The sequence below is a fragment of the Poecilia latipinna genome, unplaced genomic scaffold (assembly GCF_001443285.1).
Source record: "Poecilia latipinna isolate Pla-1442-1.1 unplaced genomic scaffold, P_latipinna-1.0 Scaffold725, whole genome shotgun sequence".
NCBI classification, from domain to species: Eukaryota; Metazoa; Chordata; class Actinopteri; order Cyprinodontiformes; family Poeciliidae; genus Poecilia; species Poecilia latipinna.
The window spans coordinates 159904-172310 of NW_015113341.1; the positions used below are offsets into that span (position 1 = coordinate 159904).

Genomic DNA, 12407 nt, shown 5'->3' on the forward strand with positions numbered 1-12407 from the left:
TATCGATTCATACATGTCTTTTGGTGTACACATTTTTGCACGTTTGCACATTTAGAGAGTGAAGTTTTTACCATATCTGTACTAAAAGATAATACCTCTGTTGGATTGTCTGAACCCAGCTTCACATGTAGAGGAACCTCTCAAAAAGGCTACTCAATAATATTTTGATTTTTATGTATCATACTACAGTCTTAAAGTGATAAAGTGGAAAGTACAATATATATTTCTGAAATGAAAGTAAAACATGTTTTCAAAAAAAATAATGCAGTATAGAAACCAGAGACATGGATTTTAGAAAGCAATGCATAAGCTTAGTTTCGACATTTTATTTCGAAAAGGCAAATTTCAGACCGGATGTGATGTCATGGGTGCAGTTGACATTCTGAACAGTAAGATGCTAACGGTACCTGTTTATTATAACCCCATTTGTTTAAAAGTTTAATTTAAAAAGCAGAAATGTCGCTTTCAATGGCTCGGTCATTCCTGTCGGAAGCTTGTTATGGAGAACAGGAGCTGGACGCTAACTCCGCTCTCATGGAGCTGGATAAAGGTGCGTTAGCTAGCTATGCTAACAATGTAGCATAGCGTCTCATTGATTGTGTTCTGGTTCTGTTTTGTGTTTGATTCGTGTGTTATTCATAGTATACAAGCTCCAGGAGGGATCACTGCTTTACCTTAACCGGAAAACTTGTGTTTAATTTCAGGGTTGCGGTCGGGGAAGCTCGGAGAGCAGTGTGAAGCTGTGGTGTTGTTCCCTAAACTCTTCCAGAAGTACCCCTTCCCCATCCTCATCAACTCCGCCTTCCTGAAACTAGCAGACATCTTTAGGCTCGGGTATGACTGCTTTAATATTAAAAATTAATATTAATTACTTACTATTTTTATTAATAATAATAATAATAATAATACTTTTTAATTAATAGGAGGAAAAGCATTTTTAAATAACCGTTCGACCTGATTTGTATCTGCTAATGAAAGTAATTTTTCTTACAGTAATTGGTTGGTGAATCAGAGCATGTTATGTTTCTCGGATGTATTAAAAGACATTAAAGTCTACATGTTGCAATGTTGCATTAAATTGATAAAAAAAAAAGGTGTGAATAATGTTATTCACACCAAGTTCATTCATACAAGCTGCTGTCTCTCTTTCCAGCAACAACTTTCTGCGTTTGTGTGTACTGAAAGTGACACAGCAGAGTGAAAAGCATTTGGAGAAGATTCTCAATGTGGATGAATTTGTTAAGAGGGTGTTTTCAGTCATACATAGCAACGACCCTGTGGCCAGAGCCATCACTCTGAGGTAAGCTGGATGCCAGAGCATAAATAATCTTTAACTACAGCTAGGTCTGAAAGAGCCCATTCATTGTTTTATTTCTGCAGGATGCTTGGCAGTTTGGCCTCCATCATCCCAGAGAGAAAAAACGCCCACCACAGTATTCGACAAAGCTTGGACTCTCACGACAACGTGGAAGTGGAGGCTGCTATCTTTGCTGCTGCAAGTTTCTCTGCACAGTCGAAGTAAGGGAAAATCTTTTTAGAACTCTGCTGTATTATCTAAAAAATATATATGCGCTTGCTTTCTGGTTTAAATTTTGAACTTTACTGTTTTTAACTTTTAGAGACTTTGCTGCTGGGATTTGTAACAAAGTGAGCGAAATGATTCAAGGTAAAATATGATTTCTAATCTAACCTTATATTGTTCTTTACTAAGAAACATATTGATGTTTATTTTTTTTTCTTTTATTTGTCTCTGCTGAGGAAAAAGTAAAGACATCCTTACCTCGAATAATTGATAAAATCGTTTTTTGAAGATGTTATTTTTGGGTTGTTTTTTTCACCAACGCGCTCTTTGAATTTGATTTCAGGTGAACTTTATGAGGGAATCCAAGGCTAAGATTTTTTTTTTTATTAAAAGAATAAAGTCATAATATTACAAGAATACAGACATAGTAATACAAGAATGAAGTGGTAATAGTAGGAGAATAAAGTAGTAGTTTTATGAGAACTCAGCACAAAAGATGATAAAACATTGAAATGAGGAATATTGAGCATCTTGTGAAGTTATGTTTTATCAGTTTTACAGAAAAGGAAATACTTCATCTTTTAAGCCTTCAGCATCAAATTATTATTGGTAGAAGGTCTTTGAGTTTATTTCAAAGAAAGAACCACACAAACCGAACTGGTTACATCAGTCCTTGATAACTTTTGAAAATTTTAAGACATTCTTCTGGTAAAATTGCATCTTTACTCTGCTAATACTTTGACTATATTCTAGTAATTAAACAAAAAAATCTCATAGCCTGGCCCTCATATTCTGTCATACAACTAATAGAAGGGATTATTGGAGGAAAACAAGCCACTTTTGTAAATATTTTCTGTCATTTGTCATTTCTGTTTCAGAAAAAAAAGAAGGGAAAAGAATCGCTTAAAATTAAATTTGGTAGAAAAACGTCTGAGATTTTACTTTTTACACATGTCGCCCAGGCCTAATTTTCAATCACCACCATGGAACATAAATGAAATCAAGATATAGGCTTTGACTAGGCAAAACCTTCCCTTTTCACATTTTTTAAATTTTTTTATAAATTGTCACGCATCTGTGTAAGACACAAACTATCATGGGGTGTGCTAATGTTTTTTCCAGCAGCGTATTATTTGGTGTTTCAGGGTGGATGTTGGTGTCTAAATGACTTTTTTTCCCCCATTTTGAACCTGACTGCTGCGGCAGGTTTGGACACGCCCGTGGATCTGAAGCTGAAGTTGATCCCCATGCTGCAGCACATGCATCACGACGCCAGCCTGGCGTCCAGCAGCAGAGAGCTCCTGCAGCACCTTGTGAACTCCTACCCCTCTACCCCTATGGTCATCGTCTCGCTGCACACCTTCACGCAGCTGGCTGCCTTCTCGCTCATCGATATCCCCAAGCAGGTAGATCCACAGAGAAAGCACAGGTTTACAGTGATGCATTGTGTTTGATAGAAGTTCTGTGAAATAATAAAGTTTGCTGTGCTTTTTATCTCTTCAGTTGCAGCTTCTCCTTCAGTACCTGAGAGACGATCCGAGGAAAGCTGTAAAGAGACTTGCGATAAACGACTTAAAGCTGCTGGCTAAAAAAGCTCCTCACCTTTGGATCAGAGAAAACACTCAAGTAAAAACATTGCCGGTCACTCTGCATACTTTCTGTTGTTTTCAACTTTAAAATGTAACCATTTTGATCCTTTCAGACTCTGTGTGAGTGTGCTTTGACCATCCCTTACAACAGTTTGAAGCTGGGAATGTTGGCCGTCCTCTCAACCCTCTCTGGGACAATAGCCATCAAGCAGTACTTCAGCACTGCAGCAGGTAAGTAAATAAACTGTTATTAAACTTAGACATATTTATTAAAAAAAATAAAAAATAGGAACCTCTTTGGTTGCTGAATAGAAGAATAAAAGAACAGAGATGTTCATATAGAAGTATTAACTGTGGTTCATCTTAAAAGAATGTTAAAACTTCACTTCATGAACTCATGAAGTTAAAGCACAGACACTGGTTCCAATCTCTAGACTGTTTCTAATTTCTGTTCCGGAATCTCTCTGCCATCTTTATTCCTGTACTAACTGGTTCCACTTAAGAATAACCAGCGGCACCCTCTACTGGCCAAATGACGAGACAAAAATTTTAATCTATTAAATCATTAATCGACAAGTAATCGTAAGTCGATTAATTCTTTGCATCGCTAACATAAACCTTTGACTATATGTGTATAATTGTAAAAAGGTAACGGCGTTACAATTTCTCCTCAGGCAGCTCATCCATCCCTCCTCGACTCACTGACCTGGTTAAACTGGCGCAAGAATGTTGTTACCACAGCAACCTGTCAGTGGCGGCTCATGGGGTCGTGGTGCTTTCCAGCATTGCCATTTCCTGTCCGGAAAAAGGTTGGTTTCTCTGGACAATGGCCTATTGGAGGTTCTTCCTCCAGCACAGATTCCCCTCAGTGGTTTTATGAGAGAGTTTCTTTGATTGTGTGTTTTTGTGGGTTTTTCTTCCTCAGATATCGTGCAGCTGGAGCAGGACACGGTGTTGGGAGTGGAGTCTCTTCTGATGTTGTGCAGTCAGGACAGCAGCCCCAGTGGACAGGCCACTCTCAAAGTATGACAGTAATGCAAACACAACAAGAAATAAAGAGGTTATATATGCGGTAGCACTCAAAGCGGTTAACTTCATTCCCTGACACTTTTTTTAATCTTATGAATAAATGAACTCATTTCCCAGATTCTTTTTACGGTTTTATATTTAAATTTTGAAAAAAACAATTGTGTGATTCTAGGAAACAAACTTCAACAAATGATGCCAGTCAGTGAAATTAGTTTTTTTAGTGTCTGGAAACTGAGCCATTTAAAAAACCTTCTGAATGTAATGTCACAAACCGGCAGGCTCTGCTCCTCGCCTAGCAACCTCAGCGAAGCCCACTCTGTTACCTAGCAACCGAAGCTGAGCTCCAGCATGTTTGGTCAGCTAGTGTTACTGCTGTGCAATAACTTCTGGAAAAAACAAATGTTTTAGTGTTTGCTTAAACCACTTGCTGCATTCTTGTTGTTTGTGCAGGAGGCTTCACTTCTGCTTTTCAAACGTGTACGATTGTATAATTGGTCATTTGCTTGCATCCATGTTGACGAGTGTAAACGTCGAGTTGAGGGAACGTGGTCAGCAGCAGTTTATTTGAATTCAACCTCTTCAAGGAAACATAATAATTCACTTTTAAGTCTACTGCGTGTTGTCAGACAGCTTCTATTTAAGTGGGTTCTAGACTAGGAGTCTACCAGAAATGTTTGCCCTGTTGAACAGCTGTTTTGTTTGCACCACAGACGGCGCTCACTTCGCTCGTTAAGCTGCTGAAAAATCGGCCTCACCTCAGCCAACCGGCTGTGGAGTTCCTGCTCGGCCAGCTCCACTTATCCTGCGACTCATCGCGCGTCCTCATGTGCCACGCCCTGGCAGCCATCGCCACCCACCTGCCCGTGCTGGGAGACGGCATGCTGGGAGATCTGGTTGATCTCTACCGGGTGGCCGGTCACTCCTCCACCGGGGAGCAGCAGGAGCTCCTGGTGAGAAACGCTGCACACATCACCATCCTCTCCTGCTGCTTAGAGTCGCATTTAATGGACTTTGATCGCTGTAGGTTTCCTTGGCGACTGTGATTTTTGTCGCCAGCCAATCGTCTCTGTCATCAGAAGTGAAGACGGTCATCAAGCAGCAGCTGGAGAACGTCGCAAATGGCTGGACGGTGTATCGCATCGCACGGCAAGCCTCCCGCATGGTAAGCGACTTTAATTGTGAAGATGACATCACAACAAAATAAGAGAATAAACGGGTTGCTGTTGGTCTGCAGGGCTGTCATGAGTTCTCTAGCGAGCTTTACCAGTGTCTCCGGACCCGTGTGGCGTCGGAGCACTTCTACTTCTGGCTGAACAGCCTGAAGGAGTTCTCCCAGGCAGAGCAGTGCTTGAGTCACGTGGAGGAGGGCGACTACAGTGGCGCCATGAGCGCCATCGCAGAAGCCCTGCGCTCCTACCAAAAGGGCATCGCCTCCCTCACGGTGAGCTGGGGGAAAAGAAAAAGTCACTGAAACTTAATTTAGACTGTAACTAGACCTCCGTACGCATTACCGTTTTTCTATAAGATGTGATTAACCGCTCTCCCTGCAGGCCGCCAGCACGCCGTTGAGCCCGCTCACGTTCCAGTGCGAGTTCATTAAGCTGCGCATCGACACTCTGCAGGCCCTGTCGCAGCTCATTTGCACATGCAACAGCCTGAAAACCAGCCCTCCGCCGGCCATCGCCACGACGATCGCTCTCACGTCAGGAAATGACGTCCAGCGCTGTGGCCGCATCTCGATGCAGGTAAACACTTAGCAGCTTAGGTTTTATTAATGCCTAGAAGAATTTGAAAGATTCGATTACACACACAGTACCTTGAAGTTTGTGGTTGTTAAGTGATGAAATGTGGAACAAGGTCAGGGAGTTTGAATAGTTTTGCAAGACACAGTATAAATATTTATAAATCCGCGTGTCTGCTTGCTGGACCAAACTATAGTAGCAGAAACCAAATCATTATAGTCCAGTCATACTTAATATCATCTGTCTTCTGTCCTGTTATATCCACGTCAGTTATGATTCCAGGGTCTATTTGTTATATACCACACCGGTCACTGATATGAAGGATTTGTGCATCAGAGTGGAATAAACCTGATGTGTTTAATCGTGCCGTTACACTTTTCTTCCAGATGAAGGTCTGCATGGATGAGTTCAGAGGTCTTGCTGCCCGCTATGCTGATCTGCACCAGTCATTATTTGACGCAGATTATGCCACCCTTCGCAACGTGGAGCTGTATCCTTAAACATCCATCAGTCCTGTCAGACTACAACCTCCCTGCTGTCATTTATTAATCCTTAACTGTTTGTTCAGACAACAGCAGAGCTGCTTGCTGGTCTCGCATGTAATCGAAGCTTTGATACTGGACCCACAGGCAGCCAGGTGGGAGTCGCTGACGTAACTGTTATTCTTCCATAAGACCTGAGAAAAATGATACAATTTGTGTTTTCAAAGTTTGGTCTGGAACATCAAAAGCAGTCGTCATGTGAATTATTTTCCTATCAGTTTTGCTAAATTAATGTTTAAATATTTTATTTTAGTGTGAAATGATGACAATTTTCTAGTTAATTTGAAGTTTGTTTAGAATTTACAAAACCTTTACGGGGCAAATGTAGGGCTGAAATAACGATTATTTTAGTAATCAATTATTCGGACAATTAATCAGTTAATTGGATTTTTTTTTAAATTCCACATTCTGCAAGTTTTTTTATTTAACCACTTAATCTTAGCCAAGTGCATACATACATGTGCACCATTCAAACTTTGTTAAACATTCTTGAGCAACTCGCAGTGACACTACATGCTCATCCAGGTAATTCATATTAATTTGAACATAATTTTGACTGAAGTTCTTACTGAGTTCATACATTTCCAGATTGGTCGATGTAGAGACGTTTGCTGGATGTTAAACACCGGATCATTGTCGGGATCAATTATCCTGTTGGAACACCCAGTTCTGCCCCGTATTATTTGTATATCTGCAGATTTGAGCTGAAGTTGAAGGATTTGCAGGTAGCCATCTGTCTTCATTGTTCCATCCACTTTGTGTAAATGGCACTTGTACTGCTGGCAGCACAAAAGCCCTACACCATGACGCTCAGGAGTCGGTGGTGCCGTTGGCTTTTGAAACCCTTTGTTTACTCTGCCAAATATTTTCTTTGGCGGCAAAAAAAGCTACATCTTTTCCTCAAGTTTTGATTGCGCCTCAAAGTGTTTGTTTTTTAGTACAGACGGTTCTTATGGATTAGTGAAGACCAACAAATAAAATATATATATTTTTAATCTGTTGTTGAAGTTGTATCCTTTGAAGTTGTAGTAAAAGCACAAATTTGTAAAACCGTAGATGCAAGCAACAGCAGCTTTTAGCAGCTGACCGAGTAAAAACCAATATGTGGCTCTCATTTTTAACATTCCCACGCTGTCGGTGTGATTTAGTTTTCAGGAGCACGGCACATCGGGGTCTGTTCAGACCGAGAGCGAATATGAGCGACGGATGATGTCGGTGTTTAACCATGTGCTCGTAGAGGTAGAGGGACTCTCCAAGAAACACCCTCCTGTTTCACACCTGGTGAGACTACGTCTATGATCACTGAATTTAAAAGAAATGTACAGTTTTACCGCAAGATCCAAGACATTTACCCGACTTAAATGTGCTTGTGATTTGCTTTTGGAATTGGGAGCTTATAAAAAAGAAAAACCTTCTAAAAAATATTTATATGTAGTCTTTTAAAAAGAGCTTAAAGGAGTAAAAACTCTGAACGTTTGAGTGAATTGTGTTTGTTTTCCAGCATACCAACTGCCTCTGTGATGCTGTCATAGCCTTGCTGAAGGTGCCGCTGTCTTTCCAAAGATATTTCTTCCAAAAGCTCCAGTCAACCAGCATCAAGGTAAATTGCTTTACAGTCCCAAGTACTGAAACCAAGCCAATTGTAAGATTTTTTTTTTTTTTTTTTGTAAGAGCAGTGATTTCCAAGAAACAGCAACTTACACCGTGAAACTTGAACCTTTCTGTCTGTCAGAAAACAATATAAAAAAAAAACAACAGTTTTTCTTGTCTTCATAGCTTAAAAATAAGATATTTCTTATGTTTTGCATTTTCCAGCTTGCTCTCTCTCCGTCACCACGAACTCCAAGTGAGCCAATCCCAGTTCAGAACAGTCAGCAGCTGACTCTGAAGGTGGAGGGAGTGGTTCAACATGGCTCCACACCAGGACTCTTCAGGAAGATCCAGTCTGTTTGCCTCAACGTTACATCAGTTCTACAGAGCAAGACGGGGCCTGACTACAAAGTATGATGGGAACATCCTACTTTGTACGATTATTTATGCTATGTTTTAACAGGTTTAACTTATATCATCACCCTGATTCTTTTTATTTATTTCAGATACCACTCGACAGTAAAACAAATGAGATCGATCAGCGAGTGGAACCTCACAACGACTACTTCAGCACCCAGTTCCTGCTAAACTTCTCCATCCTGGGCACCCACGTGGTCACTGTGGAGGCGTCAGTGGTGGACGAGAGCGGCATCGAGTGGAAGACGGGGCCGAAGACGATGGTGTCCGTTAAGTCCCTGGAGGATCCGTACTCCCAGCAGCTCCGCCACCAGTTGCAGCAGAGTGGAACGCAGCCTGCGCCACAGAGGAGCTCATACATTCGCTTTTAGTCAATTGCTTTGTTTTTCTGTTTGTTTGTTTGTTTGTTTTTTACAATTTGAGCTTGTTCACTGTTTTTGTCTTGTAGAAAATAAATGTTTTTCTTTCTTTTTTTTTTTTTTTACTCCGGTGATTAAAAAGACTTTTATTTGAATTATTTAAGCGTTTATAAAGTAGCAGTTTTTGGACTCAAAAGATGCTAAAGATTCGATGTTAAATTTATTAGTATTAATTGTGTCCATGTAATGTGTTAAACGACCTTCGTTTAATCTTTTCCACATTATGTAATACTGGGCAAAACCACCAGGTGGCACAATATGAACATTACAGAATATTTCCAGTTGGTGAGGGCACGTGAAATGCATTTTAGAGAGTGTCGTAGCTCATTTGAGCTGGAGTTATTTAGGGATTCACAAATTTCAGTTCAGATTCGGAAGATCCAATTTATCTTTATTTTTTTATTTTATTTATTTATGCATAAATATACATATGAAGTCAAGGCATCAATTTTTGACAGCAGGGAGTCTGCGCAGTCAAAGACTGGCGTCAAACAGGCATCAACATGAAGTCACCCTGAATAAAAATTTGACTTCCGGTCAGGTTTTTCACAATTAAGTACAATTTTAGGTCGCAGTTGAACAGTCAAAACTCGTTTAACCAACGAACAGAAACCTTGATAAACCTCTGATAGTTGTTGAAATAATTTACAAGCATGTTTATAAGTCCAGAAAGTGCTGCTGTAATATTTCTTTAATCATTTTCTCCTCAGTGTTGTAATGTACTGATAGTACATTTGTTTTTTTATGATAAATTTATTTATTTCTTCCAAGGTTCTTTTAGATTGCATAAAAATTACAAACTATTTCTTAATTTAGGAAAAAGTTTTATGATTGTTGGATTTTTTTTTTACCTTTTATTTTGGTCTCTTTTCTGTCAGTTCAATCACTGAGGGTTTATCCTTAGCCTATTTGTACTGAACGTTTTTTTTTTTTTTTCTGTTAAATGGGAAATGATGCTGTCGAGTCGACAGCATCATTTCCCAGAGCGGCGGTAAATAAACTTGAGTATCTTACTGATTGTATATGATCTGTAGTAGTATATTTAGGGCTATTATCCTGCTGGAATGTGATTCTCTTTTCCTAGTCTGACACCACTTTTTTAAAATGTAGATATTGTGTGTTGCTGCATTTTTACACACAGCTGTTTTCTTGTAGGCCAAAAAGTTTAATTTTGATTCCATTTGAACTTTTTCTCGTGTTACGTGTGCACCAAGAATCACCAACGTGCTTCTTGGTGCACTTATTTTGAAGGTGGATTTTAGCCATTTCCAGTTGTGTACCGTTTTTCCTTTGTGTACATTGCCGCGGTGTGATTCGGGATCTGGAGAAAGATAACGGGTCCCCTCCAGCCTAGAAAAGAAAAAAAAAAAAATCGCTGCTTCCCCTGTTAGATGCGCACATGTACAGCTTGCGTTGCGGTTATCTAAGGAGCAGCGTTGAGCCCAGGCCCGCCTCAGCAGCCTCTCCCCTCGGACTGTTTGCTGGGAGCTCAGGAGCTAGCTGAGCCGAGTTGATGGTGATGGTGATGATGATGCATCTGAGGATTTATCCCGGTATCCCTGAGATGGAGCCAGCGACGTTCAAGTGGAGCCGCTAACAGCGCCCGAGAAGACCCTGGATGGCTAAATGGGGGGAGGAGTAGCTCTATCGCACAGGGGTTTCTTTGACATTTTCACCTTTTTAAACCTCAGTCGAGATCAGATTTAACAGACGTAACATGCCGACTAGCAGAGATAGCCATTTTTTAGCTTAGCTTCACAGTTAATCTCGCTTCGGCCGTCCTTGGATGCTTCAGTGACATTAATTGGGTGAGTAACATGAGCTAGCAGACTTTTACTACTAAACTACAGGGTGGGATTACACTCTGGATGAGCCGCTGCGCTTTGAATCAGCGTCAAACTTAACGTTTGCTTTCACCTCCTAAAACAGCTCACCAATAAAGGCCTCAGAGCTCAATCTGTTATTTATTCCACATTAACGCTGAAGCTCACAGGTGGTCATTTCCGACGCGTTTAACCGCATCTTTTCCCTTTATGCTAACTCATACTGTTGCTAGCTAGCATGTTATGAAGTAATGGACTTCGTCCCCCTTTCCCCGCTGAATGGTCCTTTTAAGGTCCTGGCTTAGCCTGTTACACCGTTTTGGGTTGGGAGCTCGTTGGTATCAAGCCACGAATGACAACCAACCATCTTTATTAATAAATCCCTTTTGAATAATAATCAGAGCATAGCGTCCTCTACGCGTGTGTTGCATATAAATGCCTCGGAATAGCCTGATCCTCAACCGGTTAGCGGAGTAAAAAAAAAAGCATTTCTGCCAGAGACTCTCAGCTGTCTGAAACGTTCCAGGTAAATGTTTGTGCTTATTTTTATAGCCTGCTCGTTCAGTACTGTTTATACACATTTATAGTGATAGTGTTGTGTTCAGATAACGCAAAAATGTAACCCTTTTACCAGTTTCAATGAATACTGTTATGTTATTGTAGCTACTATTGATGATACATTGTGGAGGGAAAAAGATATCCTAACTCCTACAGCACAGTGCGAGGAATTTTATCGCACTTTTTGCATGAATGGCCTGTTTAAGTTAATTCTTCCCCTTTTTATGGCTGGACTTTGACTAGGCCAACACAGAACCTTAATTTTGTGGGTGGTTTTGCACCGAGTCTCAAAGTGGAGTGGATTTTAGATCATGTCTATGTGATATTACTTTTCTGAAATGCTTCTTTAGTTTTAGAAGGGGATTCATGTTCCTTTTTCTAAATTTTTTTTTTTTTTTTTAGCCCTGGATCTGTTCCATATATCAAATTTTTACTAGTCTGTTTCTCTTTGTTGAATTCTGCTCATCGGGCCTTCTGTGCTTTAGATGTTCTCCTTTTTGTGATCTCCTCAAAGAGTTGTTGATAAGCTCTTGGGTGTAATTTTGGTTGGCTTGGCACTCCATGTTCTCTCTATTTGTAGATAATGCTCTCACTGTGATTCACTGGAGTCCCCTCACCTTAGAAACCACTTTGTAACCCTTTTCAGGCTGAAACACGTCAGTCAGATCTTTCTAATCTGTTCTTAGATTTCTTAAGTTTGGGCCATGATGTGTTGGTTTATTGAATATTGTTGCCTGCTTCATATTGTCAGGTTCTGTTGTCCAACCCAAATGGAGCTGATTAAAAAAAATCATTCAGCATTTAGTTTTTGCTTCCCACATGTGGAAATTGGTACATTTACAATACATGATTATTAGGGATGCACAATATATCGGGATCAACATCAGTGTTGATTGATGTTAGTCTTTTTTTTTTAACCTGTCGGTGTCGGTCCAATAAGTAAAACGGGGTTGATATGATTTGAACAGCTGACGTTTATTTCCATTTTGTTCCAGTTTGTACATGTGTTTGGCCTTGTGATATTTGTCCAGTCATGTGACAGTGAAACATTATAGGACTGTTGGGGTGATCAGTTGAAGCAGAAAAGCAATGTAGGTGGTTTGATCGAAAGTGTAGGGAGATGTACACATCGGTAAATATCGGTCATCAATATCAGCCCAAATGTTGCAATGAAAC

At 40.3% G+C, this 12407-nt stretch overlaps 2 protein-coding genes across 2 annotated transcripts in view; both read left to right on the forward strand.

Annotated features, from left to right (window-relative positions):
• Window positions 1-337: 337 nt before the first annotated feature.
• ints7 (integrator complex subunit 7) lies at window positions 338-8941 on the forward strand. The gene is made up of 21 exons (XM_015045425.1): window positions 338-550; window positions 705-834; window positions 1154-1300; window positions 1381-1518; window positions 1620-1666; window positions 2729-2928; window positions 3026-3148; window positions 3225-3342; window positions 3786-3920; window positions 4037-4134; window positions 4851-5090; window positions 5165-5302; window positions 5375-5581; window positions 5691-5885; window positions 6269-6372; window positions 6451-6519; window positions 7573-7705; window positions 7926-8024; window positions 8240-8425; window positions 8521-8822; window positions 8854-8941. The coding sequence occupies exons 1-20, from the start codon at window positions 457-459 to the stop codon at window positions 8800-8802; spliced, it is 2883 nt and encodes a 960-aa protein (XP_014900911.1). The 5' UTR covers window positions 338-456; the 3' UTR covers window positions 8803-8822; window positions 8854-8941.
• A 1183-nt stretch (window positions 8942-10124) lies between these two features.
• lpgat1 (lysophosphatidylglycerol acyltransferase 1) overlaps window positions 10125-12407 on the forward strand; it is a 51847-nt gene continuing 49564 nt past the window's right edge. The window contains exon 1 of the mRNA XM_015045426.1: window positions 10125-10658. The gene's annotated coding sequence lies outside the window, so the exon portion shown is untranslated. The remainder of the gene's footprint in view (window positions 10659-12407) is intronic.